General features: G+C 50.5%; 1 protein-coding gene across 1 annotated transcript in view; it reads right to left on the reverse strand.

Annotated features, from left to right (window-relative positions):
- Positions 1–20865, reverse strand: part of LOC141988580 (uncharacterized) — a 186393-nt gene that overhangs the window by 47383 nt on the left and 118145 nt on the right. Inside the window, exons 17-21 of the mRNA XM_074954423.1 lie at positions 17318–17344; positions 16694–16720; positions 16070–16096; positions 15443–15469; positions 14826–14846 (exon numbers count right to left, since the gene is read on the reverse strand). Coding sequence (XP_074810524.1) covers positions 14826–14846; positions 15443–15469; positions 16070–16096; positions 16694–16720; positions 17318–17344 — 129 coding nt within the window. The remainder of the gene's footprint in view (positions 1–14825; positions 14847–15442; positions 15470–16069; positions 16097–16693; positions 16721–17317; positions 17345–20865) is intronic.

Raw genomic sequence — 20865 nt, forward strand, 5'->3', positions numbered from 1 at the left:
TTCCTTAGTAAAGGACCCAGGGTGTCCCAGGGCACCCCTAGGTCTATCCGAACAATCCTATGGCTTTATGCATAAACAGGACACCCCCCTCCTGACTGGTTCTTCCTGTAGATTTCCTGTCTTGTAGATTTTAAAATTTCTTCATCAGAGACTGGCTCAGAATGCTAACAGGCACACAGGGTGAGGTATACAATGCAACATACACAAATAAGCAGACAGGGAGATAGGTGTCTGTTACCTCTTACCCGGGAGGTACAGTGCTGAGGATTGTTACCTCTGGCTACTTGCCTGAATCCCAAATCCTTAAGAACATAATTTTCAGTATAGATATGTAACTCCCTTAATATTCTCTGTACATACATTTTGCAGTGCTCATGATGGCTAATGGACTACGGGCTCTCAGGAGAGACCTCACATGCCACCCTTTGGTATTCTGCAGAGATCTGATCCAGACGATCCCTGTAAAACCCTCTGCACCCCCTGTGCCCTCTGCCGTTTGGCACCAAAAGGTCCCTGGGTCACAGCTAACCCCCTACATTGATCCATATGAGTCAGCTCAGACCCTCTTGCCTTTAGAGTGTATCTGCCACTACCTTTTCTTTGCCCTTAATATGGACTATTTCTGTATCATATTCTTGAAGATCTCTACTGCAATGTAGCAGTCTGGAGTTGGTACCTTTACTTCTGGAGAGTGGTCTGTCAGAACCCTGAATTTTTGGCTGAACAGGGAAGGCCTTAGCTGCTGGACTGCCCACACAATCACATAACAGTCTTTTTCTATGACAGAGTAATTTTATTCACTGGGTGTCAGTTTTTTCTTTAAAAAAGCAACAGGATGTTTCCTATAGCTTTCACCAGCCACTCAGCTGCAAACCAGCTGAGCAGCGAACAACCCAAATAAATTTGTTCTTCTCTAAGGTACCACAAGTACTCCTCGTTCTTCATACTTAGGGCACTGTTTCTTCATGTGTTCAAGGGATGTGAGTAAGAAACACAATTTTGGGCCGTCCCTTGGGGCTGGGGTCTGATAATTGGGGTCACTGGGAGGTTCTGACCCACAGCCTCTGACTCGAGGGTAGGTATGTTAATCTGGACGGATCAGGGATTGTATTTGGATTCGCCATATTTAGGGCATTGTTTCTTCATGTGTTCAAGGGATGTGTATTTGAAACACTATTTGGGGCCGTCCCTTTGGCCTGGGGTCTGATAATTAGTGTTACCAGGAGGTGACTGGTACTCGGCTGCTGGGTGCTTAGTCCCCCCACCTCCTCTTTCCAAGGAACAAACCGGGGGACCCCTTTCCATGCCAGGCTTTTGCCCTTCCCTTTCGGACGAGCGCACTACAAATGATCTCTCTTGCATGTATCAGTCAGTGGCATTGGCTGCTTTTCCACAGTTTGTTGGACAAGTCCAAGAGTGGACTTCTCAAGTTTTTTGAGGTTTCTAATCTTTAGGTGAGATGCCTCTGCAATAATTTGAAACCTTTTAAACACAGGTCTCTTAGACCAGGTGTCTCTGTCTACCAGAAGCAAAGGACCACACCATCTTCTCGAAGGCAGCCTGGCTTTGTTGCCTGTGAACAGTGAGAGATGAAGTCCTTTTTGGAAGAGGGCAATTCTTTCTGAGATTCTATGCTTGTCTCACAACAGAGGTTCAGTTACAAAAATCATTGCAAAAAATGCAACACATTAATCCTAGAAACAGTGTGAGGTCACCTGAACAGGCAGGGGAGGACGAAGGAGACATGGGGATGGGGTGAGGAGTGAGGGGAAAATTGCATCTCTCGATATTGAAATAAGAGTTCTCCCACTATTCTGTCCTAATTTTCCAACCCTCCTTTGGATGTTATGTTGAACATCGTACATAATGCAAGACAAAAATACAAGTTAATCATATAATTGTTGAGGACACTGCAACTCCTGAATCCCCTCCTCCCCTGCTGCATCCCTGGCCAAAGGCAGCTGTGGAGTCGGCACTCAGGACAGTGGCAGAGCGCAGAGACCCCCTGTGTCCCACCCCCAGGGACTGCAAGATCGTACCAGGGGCTTCTGGGAGCGGCGCGGGGCCAGGGCAGGTAGGCAGCCTCCCTTAGCCCCACTGCGCCGCAGGACTTTTAGCACCTAAAATCTCCCAGTTTGGCTTCAGTAGCCTCCGGGAGATAGAGCCTGATTCCAGGAGACCCAGCAGCCCCTACTAGTGGCACCAGCCTCTTCCTACTGGGGGGCTGAGATATGCCTCAGCCCTTCCTCACCGCGGGGCCCCACCCTGTACTCCTCCTGTTCCCCCAAGGCCCTGCCCACTGGCCCCGGAAGGCGCAGCTGGGCCGTGGGAAGGGCCGCTCAGGGAGCTCGGGCTGCTGTGGGAAGCCCTGAACCATCCACCTGCTCTGGGTGGCAGGGGCAGAGACATGGGCTGGGGGAAGGTCCAAGGCACCCCACAGTGGCCCTGGCTTCCTGGGGAGCTCTAACCACAGCCCAGCTCTGACTTCTGTCCTGGCCTGGGGCCCCAAGGGGAAGAGGAGGAGCGAGGAGTGGGGCCACTGTTCTGGTGCTGGTGCCCCACCCTGCACTTCTACACAGGTGCCAGGGCTCGTGCTGGGGAACCCAAATTGGCCAGGGGCTTGGGCCTGGGCCCTGTGTGAATCCACCACTGTCCCCATCCAATTTACCTCCCTTCCCTTCTCCCCGACCCTGCCCCTCCCTTCCTCTCCCATTATTCCCTCCTCTCCATCCTATGCTCCCTCCCCACCTCTATCCTCTTCTCCCACTCCCTGTGCAAACACTGATTAAAATCCAACAAGGGCGTCTCCCTTTACCCCTCCCCAGTCTGTCTTGTGGGCACCAGGTCCTTGGTGGGGTGGGGGTGCTGGAAGGTGGAGAGGCCTGGGCTCTGGCAAGGCAGGGGAAAGCACCGTGGGGAAAGGGTCTGTCTATCACAAAAGCAGGCTTCCCCGGGTGGCAAGCTAGACCGGAACGTCCAAGGCGACGGCCAGTGACTCCATGTCAAGGCTGTTACAGCGCCTGAGGAGTTCACACTTGGGACTTGGTTGGTGCAATGTAAGGATCGAGCTCACAACCAGTTCGGTGCCTGCCCTGCTTCTGAACAGCCTGCCCTGCGGCGAGCATGACAAACCGCATGACAAGCTCTTTCCTCAAGTGGTGCTTTCATGGGAGGCGGGCGGGGGGAGGCCTGGGATACTGGGACCAGGGGAAGGGTTGGGAAGGGGAGGGCAGCCCAGCCCAGCCGTTTCTGCCTCCCCCTGCCCCCCCCGCCGTACACAGAGCGGCTCCGGCAGCTCCCAGGCCTTCCCTGCGCAGCGTGTGGTGCTGCTGCTGCTTTGGCGCGGGCAGGGCCCCGTGTGGGGGATTTTGGCCCTGCCGACATTTCCCTGAGGGACACCGGGGAGAGACGGGGGAGGGTGATTCTGGACACTTCGCAACTCAGCTGTATCTGAAGGGAATTCCACAGGGCAGAGGAAAGGGGCCTTCGTTAGTTCAAGGCAGGGCCACTGTTGAATATCCAAGGCTGTTGCAAACTGAGGTGTGAGAGCGTCTGACAGGAAAGGTCCCAGGGATCCTTTATAAGTAAGCTATGAATAGGTGCCATCGATCTGTATTTGAAGGGCCATCAGCTGTACAATGGATCCACTGACAGAAGCCAGGGGCTACACCTTATGAGTCAGCAAGACATGTAGGGACATGCCTAGGGACAGAACCCTCAGGCTTTTCCATGCCATGTGCTGTGAGCTTTTTCATCTCACTCCCTTTTTTCATTTGATTGTGTTTGTTCTCATCAGGCCATCTCCTCTGTCTGAGTTTCCCTTTCCCCATTCATTCATCATCAGACTATGCCATTAGTAGAGTGGATATTGGCAGATAGGAAGTTATAACACTCATGTTTTACACAGCAGTGGGCTGCTTTCCAAATCAACTAGGTTTAGTTTTAACTAATGACTGAAAAATTATTATGTTTTTCTGAATATTAAATATTTAGTAACAGAATGTGATTGTAGAGAAAATAAAGCGGGGGTGGGGCGGCGGGGAGTTAAACAAGAACAAAGCGAGAGAGGCTGTAGAACAGCTGAGAAAACAAAAGCCTTTCAGCCTGTTACAGACAGAGAGAGAATAAACTCAGAGAGGCTGCAGAGAAAGTTTTAAAACACCTGGAAAGGAAGGAGGAAAGGAAGCAAGAGGGTATCTTGATGTCCTATTCCTGCACTTGTACATATTAACGGAAAGGAAAAGGTTGTGGCAGATGCACTGTCCAAGCAAGAGCGTCGTGAGCCGAGTAAAAAGGGAAAGGACACGTCTTCTTCTGCCCCAGGTGTGGCTAGGACAGAAACAGGGCTGCAAAGTGTCATAATGAAGAAAATCCTTCCTTCGTGCAGTGGTTCCCAGCCACGGCTCACCTTGAGCTCCCGGGGCTCTTCCCCCGGCTCCCGGCTGGCAGCTGCCGGAGGGAAGGGGAGGGGCAGAGGAGCCGACCCATTGCTCACACAGGCAGGGATGGGGGGAGAAAGGGAGATTGAGCTCTGATTGGTTGCTCCACCCCCAGAGGAGGAGGGGCAGTGAGGCAGATAGCCAATCAGAAGGTGACTTTCCTCACCTTGCTCTCACATGTACCTTTTCTAAAAATTCTGCAGCACACCTGTTCGGGCCTGACGGCACACCAGGGTGACATGGCACACGAGTTGGGAAACGCTGCCTTAGTGTGTGAAAAGTGAACGACCAGTTCGGAGGAGTTGAGGAACTGCCAAAATGAACCAGACAGAGACACTGGATTAATCTAAACTAGGGCCGTCAAACACTTAAAAAAATTAATTGCGATTAATCATGATATTAAAAAATGTAGTTGCGATTAATCACAGTTTTAATCACATTGTTAAACAATAACAGAATACCATTTATTTAAATATTTCTGGATGTTGGTGGGAAGTGTGTGTGTGTTGGGGGAGTGTGTGTGACAGAGTGTGTAAGAGAGACTGTGAGTGTGAGAGAGACTGTGTGTGGGGGAGTGTGTGACGGGGAGAGACTGTTTCTGTGTTGGGGGAGTGTGACGGAGCCAGTATGTGTGATGGGGAGTGTGAGAGAGGGACTCTGTGTGCGTTGGGGACTGTGTGAGACAGTGTGTGTGTTGGGGGAGTGAGGGTGTCAGCGAACTGTCTCTGAGCAGAGCACTCACCAGCCTGAACGCTTGTTCCGACAGTAGCAGCTGCTGGCAGCTCCCATCCCGGACCCAGAGGTAGCTGCACAGACAGGCTCCCCCTGTTCCCTGACCCCAGCTCAGTGGTGACCCGGTACATGGGAGGGGCTGAAGCCGGGAACAGCAGGGCTGAATTCCAGAGCCCCAAGCCCGGTGCTCCCCCGGGGGCAGAAGCCCTGAGCCGTGGGCAGAGTTGGCTGGCAGAGCCCTCAAGGAACAGAGACCGCAGGGAGCCCTCTGGGCAAACTGCCCCTAGCTCCCCCCTTCCCTGAGCCCTGAGCTACCCTGTCCCGGCACCCTGTGCAACCCCCTCCCTGCACCCTGAGCTACGCCCCTGCCCACACAAAGTCCCTGGTTACCCCTCTCCCCCTGCACCCTGAGCTGCCTGCAAACTTTTGGAGCTGAGCCCCCGCCCCCTCCCCTTGAGTTATACTTTTTTGGTAGCGCCCCCACACAGAACCCAGGCAGGCGGGTGGCCTGATGAAGTGAGTCAGGGGGTGGAGGTGGTTGTGCCTCCCCAGGCCCCACCCTACGGAGCTGGCTTGAGCCCCACTGGCCCCTGCCCACCCAATATAGAAGTCAAACTACACCTATGCCTGATCCCCCTTGGCTGCATTCCCCCTCCTCGACTGGGAATTCACCCACCTAACATATCCCCGCTACCCTCTGGTGGGCATTCCCTCCCCTGATGTATCCCCCCGTCACATTATTGGCTTGAACTGGTAACATATAGAACATGGTTGCAACTAAGGTCCTGTAGTGGCACCAAATCTTGTATAAAGGGGGTCAAATCAGGTGTCTAAAACAAGCTTATGGTTTGCTGGTTACGATTATGCTGTCTATACGTGTGGATCATTTTTGTAGTTAAAGTTATGAATATTGGCTCTACGCTGTCTGTATTTCAAACTTGTGCTATGCTTCTGGGTGACACCCCAGACAAGTTGGTGTCAGCTCCGCCTAGCCTGCTTGATGGCCCATTAAGGACCATCAGCGATACAGCTGACCCACTGAGAGAAGGCAGATACACCTTGTGACTCAGCAAAGTATGCAGGGACTTGCCCATGTGACTCCAAACTCCATTTTGCTGTAATTTTCCACAGTAAGAACAAAGAGGTGTTCTTACCCCTGAAAAAGACGATAAAAGGCTGATGCCTCATCTCCATCTTGTCTTCAATCCTGCTTCATTCTCTAGAGGGACTTTGCTACAGTGAAGCTTTGAACCAAGGACTGAAAGACGCATCCCAGCTGTGGATGTTCTCCAGAGACTTGATTTGAACCTGCAGTTTATTCTATCACTGCTGCAAGCCTGAACCAAGAACTTTGCCTTTACTGTATGTAATTGATTCCATTTAACCAATTCTTGCCCTCATCTATATCTTTTTCCTTTTATGAATAAACCTTTAGATTTTAGATTCTAAAGGATTGGCAACAGCGTGATTTGTGGGTAAGATCTGATTTGTATATTGACCTGGGTCTGGGGCTTGGTCCTTTGGGATCAGGAGAACCTCTTTTCTTTTACTGGGGTATTGGTTTTCATAACCATTCGTCCACATAACGACTGGCACTGGTGGTGATACTGGGAAACTGGAGTGTCTAAGGGAATTGCTTGTGTGACTTGCGGTTAGCCAGTGGAGTAAAACCAAAGTCCTCTCTGTCTCGCTGGTTTGGTTTGCCTTAGAGGTGGAAAAACCCCAGCCTTGGGCTGTAACTACCCTGCTTGAAGCAATTTGTCCTGAATTGGCACTCTCAGTTGGGTCCTGCCAGAACCAGAATCGTTACACCCCCACTGGCCATTATAAACAATGCATTACTTCACCATGTCAGGGAGAGCAGGGCCCTGTCTCTCCTCAGTGGTCCCCTGCTCCTCAAGCAAAGAGCCCATGGACACCCACTCTGGCTACTAATCCATGGTTATTGGTGCAGGCTCTCAGTCAACAGATGTATCTGTCTCTGTCCCTCACCAGGAGGCCGCAGCGCCTCTTCCTAATCCGTCAGCCTGTGCTTCCAACCTAGGGACTCTTACTTCTCTCCTGGGCCTGCAGGCAACTGCCCCCACGCAGATCTCAGCAGATACACCCCTTTCTAGGGATTCCCTGTACACTAACTGCTGAGTGACATGGACAAACACAATCATCAACTCAGCCTGACCAACCAGTGGAAGGGCAAGGAATTTTGTATGCCCCTGTGATGTTATTGATTAAAAGTCAGTCTTCAGGGAATGTATGTCTTTGTTGCTACCTCTGCTATAGAATTGCAACCGATCTTATACAAAGTATGTCATGTACCATTTCACTGGAAAAGTTATGATTTGCTGAATATGATTACCCTCCCTGTAGGCCTGAAGTATTGTTGTAGCTGAAGTTATGAATATTGACTATGCACCTGTATTTCAAATGTGTTTACTCCTGTGGTAACACCCACAAGGTAGTTTACATCCAGTCTAGCCAGCACATTGTGGGTGGACCATTTAAGCAGATAGTCCATTAAGAAACACAATGGGCCATAGAAGCAGCTTATCCCCACCTGATAGACTTTCCTGTGGACGTTTTAGCGAGAATAAGGGTAATGGCTTCTGCTATGACTCACGGAAGCATGCAGGGGCATGTGGCTAGCTTATGTGACTCTGAACTCCATCTTGTGCCTGTACTTTCCCACAAACTAACGCTGAGAGCACCGCCACATGAGGGAAAGTAGAAAAGGCCCTGGAAGCATCTCCATTTTGCTTCTTTCCTGCTCTGACCTTGTGACTACGGACTTATAATAAAAGGAGCGTTACAACCAATGGATTGAGGACCTTCCAAGCTTTTGGAAGTCATAAAAGCCAGCAGTTTATTCCATTGCTGCTTCAAACCTGATAACAGAACTTTACAGTGAGTGTATGTGTGATGGGATGTACACACCCCACTCTGTGCAACAAGGGTTAAGAGATTATTTTGATATCAGCCAGCCCCACCCTGCCACCCCCACAGCAAATGTTCCATCTGCTGGAGGAATTAAAAGGCAGGAATTCGCTCATTTGGGTGGCAGAGCTGGAGGTGAGCAGACCTGTAGCTCAGAGCTCCAGCCATGGAACAAGAAGCCTTAAAGCTCTGACACCGCTGCCCAAAGGGGCCCTGACTGAGGGAAGGGAGGACCTACCCCAGAGAGGGAAGTATCCTGTGGACCCTGGTGGAAACCCCCTCTTATTAGTGTGGTTTGGGTTTCCCCACCAGGGGAAAGCCTTGGACTAAGCTGACCTTAGACAGTTGGATGAGAGGAAGAGGCCCAGGGAGGACAGCAGCCTGGTTGCCAGGCTATTGGTAGCCCAAAGGGCCCTGGGTCAGAGCCTGGTGGAGTGGGAGGGTCTGGGATCCCCTCCCCACAGCCCCCTTGGCACTCAGGGATTGCAGCTGTGACCACTAGGCCACAGTCCCAAGTGAGGACTGTTTCAGCATGTATTGGATTCCTTTCACCATTTTAAATCTCTCCTTATTCTTTTCAGAACGGTGTGATTATTGGGTAAGATCTGTGTTATATATTGACCTGGGCACACGGCTGGTCCTTGGGGATGAGAAGAACCCTTTGTTTGATTAAACTACTTTTAAATAACTACTCATCATAAAGACAGGTTTCAGAGTAGCCACAAGTACTCCTTTTCTTTTTACTCATCATAAAGCTGGTGTCTGGGTGGTGAAACAAGGACTGGAATACCCAAGGAGGCTGCATTTCTGACTTCTTGTTAGCCCGTGTGGTGAGACCGAAGTTTACTTATGTTACCGCTTTACAATATCTTACAGAAGAATAACCACCAGTTCGTGGTGAGTCTGTCCCATTTCTCAGCAGTTTGTCCAGAAGCTGGTATTCTCAGTTGTGACCCACTGAGGCTCTATGACAGCCCCTCAATAAGGGAGAAACAAACAGAGAGGGGAAAGGGGAGCCCAGCTGTGATATTCTGGGTAAACATAAAGCCTATGGGGATAGGTCTCTTTGAAGGGAACACAATGGTTACTATCGGCATCCCCATTATGAGAGAGGAAGGACACCTCCGAAACAGTGGGGCCACGGTCCAGATAATAACTCAAAGAGCAATTTTCCCAGAGAGTGCACAAGAGGTGGCTGATGTACCAAACCCCCACACTGAGGGGAACTAAGCACAGCAATAAAACAATGTTTTGCGAACCAGGCTTCTTGGGTCAGCAGGGCCACATGAAGAGACTACTCCAGGGCAGCCCTCTCTTCTCAAGACCTAAGCTGGTGTGAGCCTTCTTTTCCCTTGTCAGTGCTCAGCAACACTCCCCCAGGTGACTGGCAAGTCACAGCTGCCCAAACTGCTGAGCCCTCGTCCTGTGAGTAAATGAAATAACATCTCCAGGCACGGACAAGGCCTCACTGGGAAAACAAAACCTGATCCTACGCCCAGTGGGGACGTCAGGAGACATAGAACGGAATTGTCTTCCCTGGGTACAGGCCAGGATCACCCAGCCAACCCGCACCTCCAGAAGAGGAAAGAGAGGCAAGGTGATGAGGATACAGCTGGGATCCTAGTCTTCCCCCTGTCGAACGTGTAGGAAGATTCCGTCTACACTAACCTGGGGGAGTTCACCCAATCAGGCCTCCCTTCCCATCAGCAAGAAACCAGATCTGCAGTCCCAGCCCTGAGAACGGCCTAAGCGAAGGGAAATAGACTGCCAGGAATGGGACACGTTTCCTTCAGTACCAGATAGGAACGGATCACAAAAGCCCTTGATGACCAGTGTTGCCCTCATGAGGAGAAGAGGAGGTGGGAAATCACAGAATAACTACATCATCTCTCTCCAACTCCCACGCTTCCAACACTCCCACCCCCACAAACTCTCGCTCATGACCCCATCACACCCCTCTAAACACAAGCACTCCCCACCATGCCACCCATCCTCAGACCCCCTTTCCCCCAATCAAGAACAAAGGTGCTCCATACCCCTCCCTTCCCACGCCCCTCCCCCTCACAACCCTCAAACACAGACTCCTCTCCCACTGATGCCCCATGTGCTCCCTCCACCCTCCATGCCCTCACACACACGATCCCCTCCCCAGTACAAATATCCTCCCCTCCCCCTTCACCTCCCTTCACACACAGGCTTCCCTCCCACTTCTACCTGTCTTTCTGTCCCTCCTCCCCTGCTGTAGCCCCACCCGCTCCCCCTGTTCACCACTCACTAGTCATTGAACAATACTCTTCCTCTCTCCAGCCTCACAGAAATGTAAGGCAAGAACTTAACTGGGGCAAGACATGCGTATATGGCCAATCCAGGCGTTAGCGATGTCTGTACTAGGACAGGAATAGCCGTGCAAGAAAAAATACCGATCATCTGGATAATGCCTCCTACTCCTCCTCCCCCGTCCTCCCTCTCACACACGTCGCCCCCCCCGCCTTCCCTCCCTTCCATCCGTTCTGCAGGCCCTGGCTGTGCATTCCAGACCTTACCGTGTTTTGGTTGTGCTAAGTGCAACCTGGACTATGAATTTATTGGGTTTAGCTACGTCTACACTTAAACCAGCAGCGGCACCGTTGTAGTGCTTCAGTGTAGTCACTCACTACAGGTTTCAGAGTAACAGCCGTGTTAGTCTGTATTCGCAAAAAGAAAAGGAGTACTTGTGGCACCTTAGAGACTAACCAATTTATTTGAGCATAAGCTTTCGTGATTTACAGCTCACTCCATCGGATGCATACTGTGGAAACTGCAGAAGACATTATATACACAGAGACCATGAAACAATACCTCCTCCCACCCCACTCTCCTGCTGGTAATAGCTTATCTAAAGTGATCATCAAGTTGGGCCATTTCCAGCACAAATCCAGGGAGAAACAAACAGAGAGGGTTTGTGTGTGGGGGGGGGCAGAGGGTGAGAAAACCTGGATTTGTGCTGGAAATGGCCCAACTTGATGATCACTTTAGATAAGCTATTACCAGCAGGAGAGTGGGGTGGGAGGACGTATTGTTTCATGGTCTCTTTGCATATAATGTCTTCTGCAGTTTCCACAGTATGCATCCGATGAAGTGAGCTGTAGCTCACAAAAGCTCATGCTCAAATAAATTGGTTAGTCTCTAAGGTGCCACAAGTCCTCTTTTTCTTTTTACTCACTACAGGGGTTCTCTTGTCACTGTGGTTTATCCACCTCTCTGAGAGGCAGTCGGGGGTGTGTCGGTTTAACGACATCACCGAGGGGTGAGGATTTTTCATGCCCCTGATCTATGTAACAGGCTCAACTTTATTGTTTAGAATAGATCTGGCCTAAAACTTGACTTTGGGATCATTTCTACATCCTGGTCATGTAGTTCAGTGGTTCTCAACCAGTGGTACGTGTACTCCTAGGGAACCAGAGGTCTTCCACGGGGTACAACAACTCCTCTGGATATTTGCCTCGTCTTACAAAAGGCTACATAAGAAGCACTAGCAAAGTCAGTACAAATTAAAATTTCATACAGACAATGACTTCTTTATACTGCTCTATATCCTATTCACTGAAATGTAAGTACAATATTTATATTCCAATCAATTTATTTTATAATTATTGGTAACAATGAGAAAGTCAACAATTTGTCAGTAATCGTGTGCTCTGACACTTTTGTATGTTTGTCTGATTGTGTAAGCAAGTAGGTTTTAAGTGCAGTAAACCTGGAGGTACGCAAGACAAATCAGACTCCTGAAAGGGGTATAGTAGTCTGGCAAGGTTGAGAGCCACTGCTGTAGTCTACTCGGAATTATTGCTATGTCCCCTCAGGCTTAATTCCACAATAAGGGGTGTGTGTTTGTTTGCCCGTCTGTCTGGGAATTGTCCGGTTGAATTAAAAAATCTCATATATGGTCACTAAACCAGAAACCTAAAGAGAATATGACCCTGTGACATTCCTAATGATTGGAAAATTGGTTCTTGTCACCGATGCAGATGTGGCCCTTACTAAACATTGGATTGCTTTTTGTATTAATTGCATGTAGTGATGTGTACTCCGTACCTGATTGTGTAAGTCTTGTATATACATTTAGCTGGGGATACAGGGGTGATGGCCGCCCTCTTCCCTGAAGAGGGAAATGGGCCGGGGTAAAATCTGATAGGGAGCCATCACAAATGCAAATTGTAGTGTGCCTAGGCCAGACAGCAGGAAGGAGAGTGACCCCAGATAAAACCTGGCAAAGCTGATAAGGGGGGAGGGATTGGTCCCCCTTTCAGGGAATATGGGCATTGAGTGGACACTCAAAGGAAGGGATGGCGTATTTAAAACTAGCTTCCGACACAGTGCCAGAGAACTTGTTTTTCCCAATTGGGGATCCCCTGTAACTCCTTCCTTCTTCTGTCAAAAGCCTCCCCCTGTTCTCTTTCTCTAGGGCATTACTGGGGCTGGCCTCCCTTCTGCTTTCCAGTGAGGGGTCGCACTTTGCTCAGCAGGAAATTCCATTTGGCTTTTGCTTCCACCGAGAGCTCTCTCAGGTAAAGGGAGTGACTCCTCATCCCCCTCCCCTGGAAACATATCGCTACTTTTGGGTGATAAGGGTGAAGGGGTCTCTTCTCCCCGCTTAGCTGCCTCTCCCTCCTCTGGGTTTATCTCTGGGAGCTGTGGGACATATTCCCTCTTGCCATGGCTCATAATACTCATAGCTTTGGATAGCGATATTATGGCATTTCCCACTAATACATGAGCTGGTCAATTCTTAAGAGCCCCCACATTTAAGGTACCCCCCCAAAACCTTCCCCTGAAATTCAAGGCAGGCTAAAGAAATCGTGTTTCTAAATTGTCCAACGCCAGGAGTGTTACCTTCTCCCCTGGGATTATATCACCCTCCTTAATCACATCCCTCCTGACTAGAGAAATACATGCTCAAGTGTCTCTCCATCCCAGCACAGGTTACCATTTACCTTGGCCTGTTTAATCAACTCTGCGCCTGTTTAATCAACTCTGTGTGTGGGGGCGCTACCAAAAACTGAAGTCTCTGACTCGAGGGAGCTACATTCACCTGGACGGATCAGGGACTGTATTTGGACTCACTGTACTTAGGATATTGTTTCTTCATGTGTTCACAGGATGCATGTAAGAAACACTCTTTTGGGCTGTCCCTTGGGGCTCGGGCCTGATAATTAAGGATACCAGGAGGTGACTGGTATTGGGGTGGTGGGTGCAAGAACAAACTGGGCCCGCTCTTCAATGCTAGGCTTTTGCCCTCCCCTTTGGGACCTGCACACTATCAATGGTCTCGCTTGTGTGTGTCAGTCAGCAGCATCTGCTGCCTTTTCCAGTTTCTGAAACTCTGTCCCCAGACCTACGAGGCCCCTTCCTTTGAGTGTCCTTCTCGGCACTTCTGAAAATCCTGCCAGGTGCAGAAATACCTTTGAACATCTGGCCTTTAGAATCATAGAAGATCAGGGTTGGAAGGGACCTCAGGAGGTCATCGAGTCCAACTTCCTGCTCAAAGCAGGACCAACCCCAACTAAATCATCCCAGCCAGGGCTCTGTCAAGCTAGGCCTCAAAAACCTCCAAGGATGGAGATTCCACCCCCTCCCTAGGTAACCCCTTCCAGTGCTTCACCACCCTCCTAGGGAAATAGCTTTTCCTACTATCCAACCTTGACCTCCCCCACTGCAACTTGAGACCATTGCTCCTTGTTCTGTTCTGTCCTTTAGTCTGTGTGTCCCTCAGTGCCCACTCTGTACAATGGCTATAACAGCCCTGCTCTACCTCATTGAGGGGCTGTGAAGAGAAATAGTTTAGACCCTGTGAAGCGCTAATATACTGTGGGGATGGGGCCACATACATATCACAGGTAGAGTGGGAACCTCACAGTACCACTGCTGCTATTCCTCCCCTTGGTTTTGGATCCTTCTTTTCACCTGAGCCCTCAAATCTCCCTCTGTTCTGACTGTAACCTTGGCTCAAAGGGCTTGGCTGTATTTCTTCTGAGTCCCCTGTGTTGTCCCTTCAACACTCCCCCGCCCCCCGACCTCCCTCCCTCCCACAACCCTTGCAGAGGGATTCCTGTTTTACAGGCTCATCTAAGGACATCCAGGTCCTTCATTTTATTACCAGCTCCTTCTCATCTTAATCACCCTGCCTCTGCTGTAAACCCAACACTGGCTCCCTGCCCCAGGGGCACAAGCTGGAAGCAGCACCTCTCCTCCCCACAATCCACACTCCACACGAATGCTGGGCTGCAGTTAAGAGCTCCACCTGAGAGAACACCTCCTGCACAAAAGTCAGAAGCGGGGGAGACAGCAGGAGCTCTCCCCACCCCCCAATGGCACCCTTGGGGTTAGAGAGACAGGAGGTAGATAGTCACCCTGACTGAATTGGCCTTCTGAGCACTGGTTCTCCACTTGTAAGGTAACTCCCTTCTCTTCATGTACCAGTATATTTATGCCTGTATCTGTAATTTTCACTCCATGCATCTGAAGAAGTGGGTCTGTTACCCACGAAAACTTATGCCCAAATAAACCTGTTAGTCTTTAAGATGCCACTGGACTCCTCGTTGGTTTTTTTAGGAGGTAGAGAGGGGAGCCAGCCTGGGTCTGGAGGCAATGAGCAGGGCCCCAGTGTGTACCCGGCCCTCTCCTAATTCTGCTTGTGAATCCCCCTGATAATGACACACTCCCAGCCCAGGTCCAGCTACTTACCACGACAAATAATGCTGTTCCCTACAAGGCAAAAAAGGGACACAGGACACAATCACACGCACAGTAACAACTGAAACAACACAGCAGCCTCCAAATGCACCCCCCCCATCTCTATTCATTGTAATTGTTCTCCCCAGTCTCCCCAAGAGCCTTCCCTCTATTCCCTGATCCCCCTCCCCATGCCGCCTCCTCCACCCTAATCCTTCCGCTGCCTTCCCGTGTCCCCTCCCGTCCCTCTATTCCCTCCTGCCCCGTCCCAGACCCCGCCTCCTTCTATTCCCTGCTCCCCCTCCCAGTGCCCCCCACCTGTATTCCCTCCTCCCCACTCTATGCTTCCTCCTCGCTTCTGTTTCCTCTTCCCTTTCCCTGTCTCCCTTCTCTTTCCCGTATTCCCTCTTCCACAGGCAGCTCTGGGGATTGGTTGGTAGGAGGGTTATAGGGGAGATTCTCTCTGCTGGGGTGACGAGTAAGTAAAGAGAGACAGGAAGGTCGATACGGGAGCCAGCCTGGGGCTGGAGGCAATGAGCAGAGCCCCAGTGTGTACCCGGCCCTCTCCTAATTCTGCCTTCGCATCCCCCTGCTAATGACACAATACCAGCCCAGATCCAACTTCTTACCGCTGCCACGGCAAGTACTGATATTACCTACAAGGCAAAAGAAAGGACACAGGACATAATCACACACACAGTAACAACTGAAAGAACACAGCAGCCTCCAAATGCACCCACCCCGCATCTCTGTTCATTGTAATCGTTCTCCCCAGTCACCCCATGAGCCTTCCCTCTATTCCCTCCTCCCCCTCCCCATGGCCCCTCCTCCACCCTAAGCCCTGTTCCCCCTTCCCGTGTCAGTTCCATGCCCTCTATTCCCTCCTGCCCCGTCCCAGGCCCCACCTCCTTCTATTCCCTGCTCCCCCTCCCTGTGCCCCCCACCTGTATTCCCTCCTCCCCACTCTATGCTTCCTCCTCTCCTTCTGTTTCCTTTTCCCTTTGCCTGTCTCCCCTCCCTTCCCTATAATCCCTCTTCCACAGGCAGCTCTGGGGAATGGTTGGTGGGATGGTTATAGAGGAGATCCCCTCTGCTGGGGTGACGAGTAAGGACACAGAGACAGGAAGGAAGATATGGGAGGCAGCCTGGGGCTGGAGGCAATGAGCAGGGCCCCAGCGTGTACCCAGCCCTCTCCTAATTCTGCCTTCGCATCCCCCTGCTAATGACACAATCCCAGCCCAGGCCCAGCTACTTACCGGTGATATGGCAAAAACTAATCTTGCCTACAACGCAAAAGAAGGGACACAGGACACAATCACACCCACAGTAACAACTGAAACAACACAGCAGCCTCCAAATGCTCCCCCAGCCATCTCTATTCATTGTAATCGTTCTCCCCAGTCACCCCATGAGCCTTCCCTCTATTCCCTCCTCCCCCTCCCCATGCCCCCTCCTCCACCCTAAGCCCTATTCCCCCTTCCCGTGTCAGTTCCCCGCCCTCTATTCCCTCCTGCCCCATCCCAGGCCCCACCTCCTTCTATTCCCTGCTCCCCCTCCATGCCCCAAACCTGTATTCCCTCCTCCCCACTCTATGCTTCCTCCTCTCCTTCTGTTTCCTCTTCCCTTTCCCTGTGTCCCTTCTCTTCCCTGTAATCCCTCTTCCACAGGCAGCTCTGGGGAATGGTTGGTGGGAGGGTTATAGGGGAGATTCCCTCTGCTGGGGTGAGGAGTAAGTACAGAGAGACAGGAAGGTCGATACGGGAGCCAGCCTGGGGCACGAGGGAATGAGCAGGGCCCCAGTGTGTACCCGGCCCTCTCCTAATTCTGCCTTCGCATCCCCCTGCTAATGACACAATCCCAGCCCAGATCCAGCTTCTTACCGCTGTCATGGCAAGTACTGATATTACCTACAAGGCAAAAGAAGGGACACAGGACACAATCACACCCACAGTAACAACTGAAACAACACAGCAGCCTCCAAATGCAGCCCCCCATCTCTATTCATTGTAATCGTTCTCCCCAGTCTCCCCATCAGCCTTCCCTCTATTCCCTCCTCCCCCTCCCCATGCCCCCTCCTGCACCCTAATCCTTCCTCCCCCTTCCCGTGTCCCCTCCCCTCCCTCTATTCCCACCTGCCCCATCCCAGGCCCCACCTCCTTCTATTCCCTGCTCCCCCTCCCTGTGCCCCCCAGCTGTATTCCCTCCTCCCCACTCTATGCTTCCTCCTCTCTTTCTCTTTCCTCTTCTCTTTCCCTGTGTCCCTTCTCTTCCCCGTATTCCCTCTTCCACAGGCAGCTCTGGGGAATGGTTGGTGGGATTGTTATAGAGGAGTTCCCCTCTGCTGGGGTGACGAGTAAGGACACAGAGACAGGAAGGTCGATATGGGAGCTAGCCTGGGGCTGGAGGCAATGAGCAGGTCCCCAGCGTGTACCCGGCCCTCTCCTAATTCTGCCTTCGCATCCCCCTGCTAATGACACAATCCGAACCCAGATCCAGCTACTTACCGCTGCCACCTCAAGTACTGATATTACCTGCAAGGCAAAAGAAGGGACACAGGACACAATCACACCCACAGTAACAACTGAAACAACACAGCAGCCTCCAAATGCAGCCCCCCATCTCTATTCATTGTAATCGTTCTCCCCAGTCTCCCCATCAGCCTTCCCTCTATTCTCTCCTCCCCCTCCCCATGCCCCCTCCTGCACCCTAATCCTTCCTCCCCCTTCCCGTGTCCCCTCCCCTCCCTCTATTCCCACCTGCCCCGTCCCAGGCCCCACCTCCTTCTATTCCCTGCTCCCCCTCCCTGTGCCCCCCACCTGTATTCCCTCCTCCCCACTCTATGCTTCCTCCTCTCCTTCTGTTTCCTCTTCCCTTTCCCTGTGTCCCTTCTCTTCCCTGTAATCCCGGCCAATGGGAGCCACGGGCAATGGGAGCCATGGAGCTCGTGCGTGTGGCGGGCGCAGCCCATGGAGAGTCTGGAGACACTCCTGCTAATCTATCCCAGAATTATGTTTACTTTTTTTTGCAACGGTGTTACACTGTTTTAATGATAATAATAAGGAAATAAAAAGATTTCAGAGTCCATTCAAAACTGTCTCTTGGTCTGGATTTGGCCCACAGTCGACCTATTGACTACCCCTGCCCTACACGCTCTCTACTCGTCCAAGCCATGCCTCCTGACTCCCCTGTTAGTTTTTGCAGTATACTGTCCCGCTGCCTCCCTGCTGCTGTCATCTTCCTCTCTCACAGGGAATGGCTCCGGCAGTGGGGAAAGCCTCTGGCACAGTTTGGGGGAGCAGGGAAAAGCTCTGGCAGCTCTTCGCCGCCGCAGTCTTTCAACGACAGAGAACTCGGGTTATGAGCCCACGCTGAAGCCTGTGCCAGCATTGTCCACACTGATAGTGCTACCAATGCTGGCTAGATTAGAGCTAGCATGGGTGTGTTAATCCATGCTACAAATGCACTTTAACTTGCAGCCTCCTGACACGTTCTTTCTTTTTCTCCAGCTTGGGGCATTGCCCTGCTTCCCTGCAGAGAGGTGTGGGGAAGTCATTCTCTTTGCGAGTTAGCTTCAGTCATTGAGGCTTCCATTCGAATGTGGTGGTTCTAGCCCAGACAGTCCTAGTGGTGCTATGTCTGGAATACCTAGCCCTGATCTCCCATGTCCCACGGAGAAAATCAATTCTTTTCCCCAACAGGCAGTGATAATGAGAGGGTTGGCACAGACTCATACAGATAGTTCATAAAAATATTACAGAAAATTGCCACTTCCATCACCCTCATCCATCACACACTCCCTGCCCCATCACCTCCTCTACACACACACATGTGTTCCCCTACTCCTCACCCCCTCACCACACAGTCAGGTCCCCCTCACCGCTACATCTCTCTCCACACAAACTCTTCATCCCCCCATCCTCCCTCTGACACCTCCCCTTCCCCTTCCCCTCTCTAAAACAACGAATTCTACCTCCCCAGATCAGAGTGGAAGAATTTAAGTCTAAGCTATTTAAATCACCAATTTTAATCTCGTATTAAACAACTAATTTTAACCTTGCTTTGCCTTTCTACTTTCCTTTTTTCCCCCTCAAGAAAGGTTGGTTATCATTGGTTGGTAACAATTAAAACATGTTGACTTGCATGTCAATATAGCCTCCACCCTAAGTTTGGTACTTCTTTTTCATAAACTAGGAACATACACTATATCTACACAGATTTCTTTAACCTATAATATAGCTTAATTTACTTTTATCCAGATTCTTAATTTTTACATTTTGTATATGTTAGAAAATGGTAATTTTTTATGGACTATATTAGTATTTTTTTACTTGTGATTTGTGTCAAGCTCTACTTGGATTGAAATTAAAATTCAAGTAAAAATGCACAAAAGCAGCATTTTAATTTTTTATTAGTTCAATCCAACTACCTTAAATGTACTGGATACATAAGAAAAAATATCTAAGTACATCAAACCCTGGGCTTTTGAATGTAAAATTACCTGATTTATTAAACAAAGGCAGTATTATCTCTAATTAGGAATTGAATTGATGTTTCTGGTCACCGCAGCCTTCAACATTTTAGAACCAGTAGATCTCATCCTCTCAAACCATTTTTATTCAAAGATTGGAAGAAGAAGAAGAGGAAGACAAGCTTTTCCAACTTCCTATCGGTCTTTCAACTTTAAATAAACTACTCATTGAAGTGAACTAACATGGCTCATGTAGTCACGGTGGAGTGCTGGGGGAGAGCTCTCCCAGCGCTCTAAAAACACCACCTCCACGTGGGCCGCGGCTCCTTGCGCTGCTGTACTGTTTACACTGGAGCTTGACAGCGCTGAACCTTGCTGCGCTCAGGGGGTGTTTTTTCACGTGCGTTTGAGACCCCTGAACTAGGGTAAATATTGGATTCTCTGTACCTTGAAGTCTTTTAAACAGTGCTGCAAAGTGTCATAATGAAGAAAATCCATCCTTAGCGCAGTGGTTCCCATCCTTTTCTGTGCCACGGCTCACCTCGAGCTCCCAGGGCTCTTCCCCCTTCCCCTGGCCAGCAGCCGGGAGGGAAGAGGAGATGCAGAAGAGGTGATCCATTGTTCACACAGGAAAGGAGGGGGGCAGAAAGGGAGATTGAGCTCTGATTGGTTGCTCCACCCCCGCAGGAGGTAGGGCAGTGAGACAGATGACCAATCAAAATGTGGCTTTCTTCATCTTGCTCTCACATGTACCTTTTCTAAAAATTCTGCGGCACACCTGTTCGGGCCTGATGGCACACTAGCTGGGAAACACTGCCGGAGGGTATGAAAAGCTAAGGAGCAGTACAGAGGAGTTGAGGAACTGATTAGGGGACTGGAACACTTGACTTATGAGGAGAGGCTGAGGGATCTGGGATTGTTTAGTCTACGTAAGAGAAGAATGAGGGGGGATTTGATAGCTGGTTTCAACTACCTGAAAGGGGGTTCCAAAGAGGATGGATCTAGACTGTTCTCAGTGGTAGCAGATGACAGAACGAGGAGAAATGGTCTCAAGTTGCAGTGCGGAAGGTTTAGGTTGGATATTAGGAAAAACTTTTTCACTAGGAGGGTGGTGAAACACTGGAATGCGTTACCTAGGGAGGTGGTGGAATCTCCTTCCTTAGAAGTTTTTAAGGTCAGGCTTGACAAAACCCTGGCTGGGATGATTTAGTTGGGGATTGGTCCTGCTTTGAGCAGGGGGTTGGACTAGATGACCTCCTGAGGTCCCTTCCAACCCTGATATTCTATGATTCTATGATTCTAACTGCCAAAATGGCTCTGTAAATCCATGACAAAAATCTCTCCCACTGCAGCTTCCCCTCAGCCCTGCTGGTCATTCCCTCTTCCTGCCGTGTGCCCACACTCTCCCTGCGGGGTGCTGTTGTGATAACGGGGCCTACACAGCTACCCTAATATGAGTGGTTTCAGAGAAGCAGCCGTGTTAGTCTGTAGTCACAAAAAGAAAAGGAGGACTTGTGGCACCTTAGAGACTAAACAATTTATTTGAGCATAAGCTTTCGTGAGCTACAGCTCACTTCATCGGAT

The sequence above is a fragment of the Natator depressus genome, chromosome 6, assembly GCF_965152275.1.
Source record: "Natator depressus isolate rNatDep1 chromosome 6, rNatDep2.hap1, whole genome shotgun sequence".
In the NCBI taxonomy this organism is placed as follows: domain Eukaryota; kingdom Metazoa; phylum Chordata; order Testudines; family Cheloniidae; genus Natator; species Natator depressus.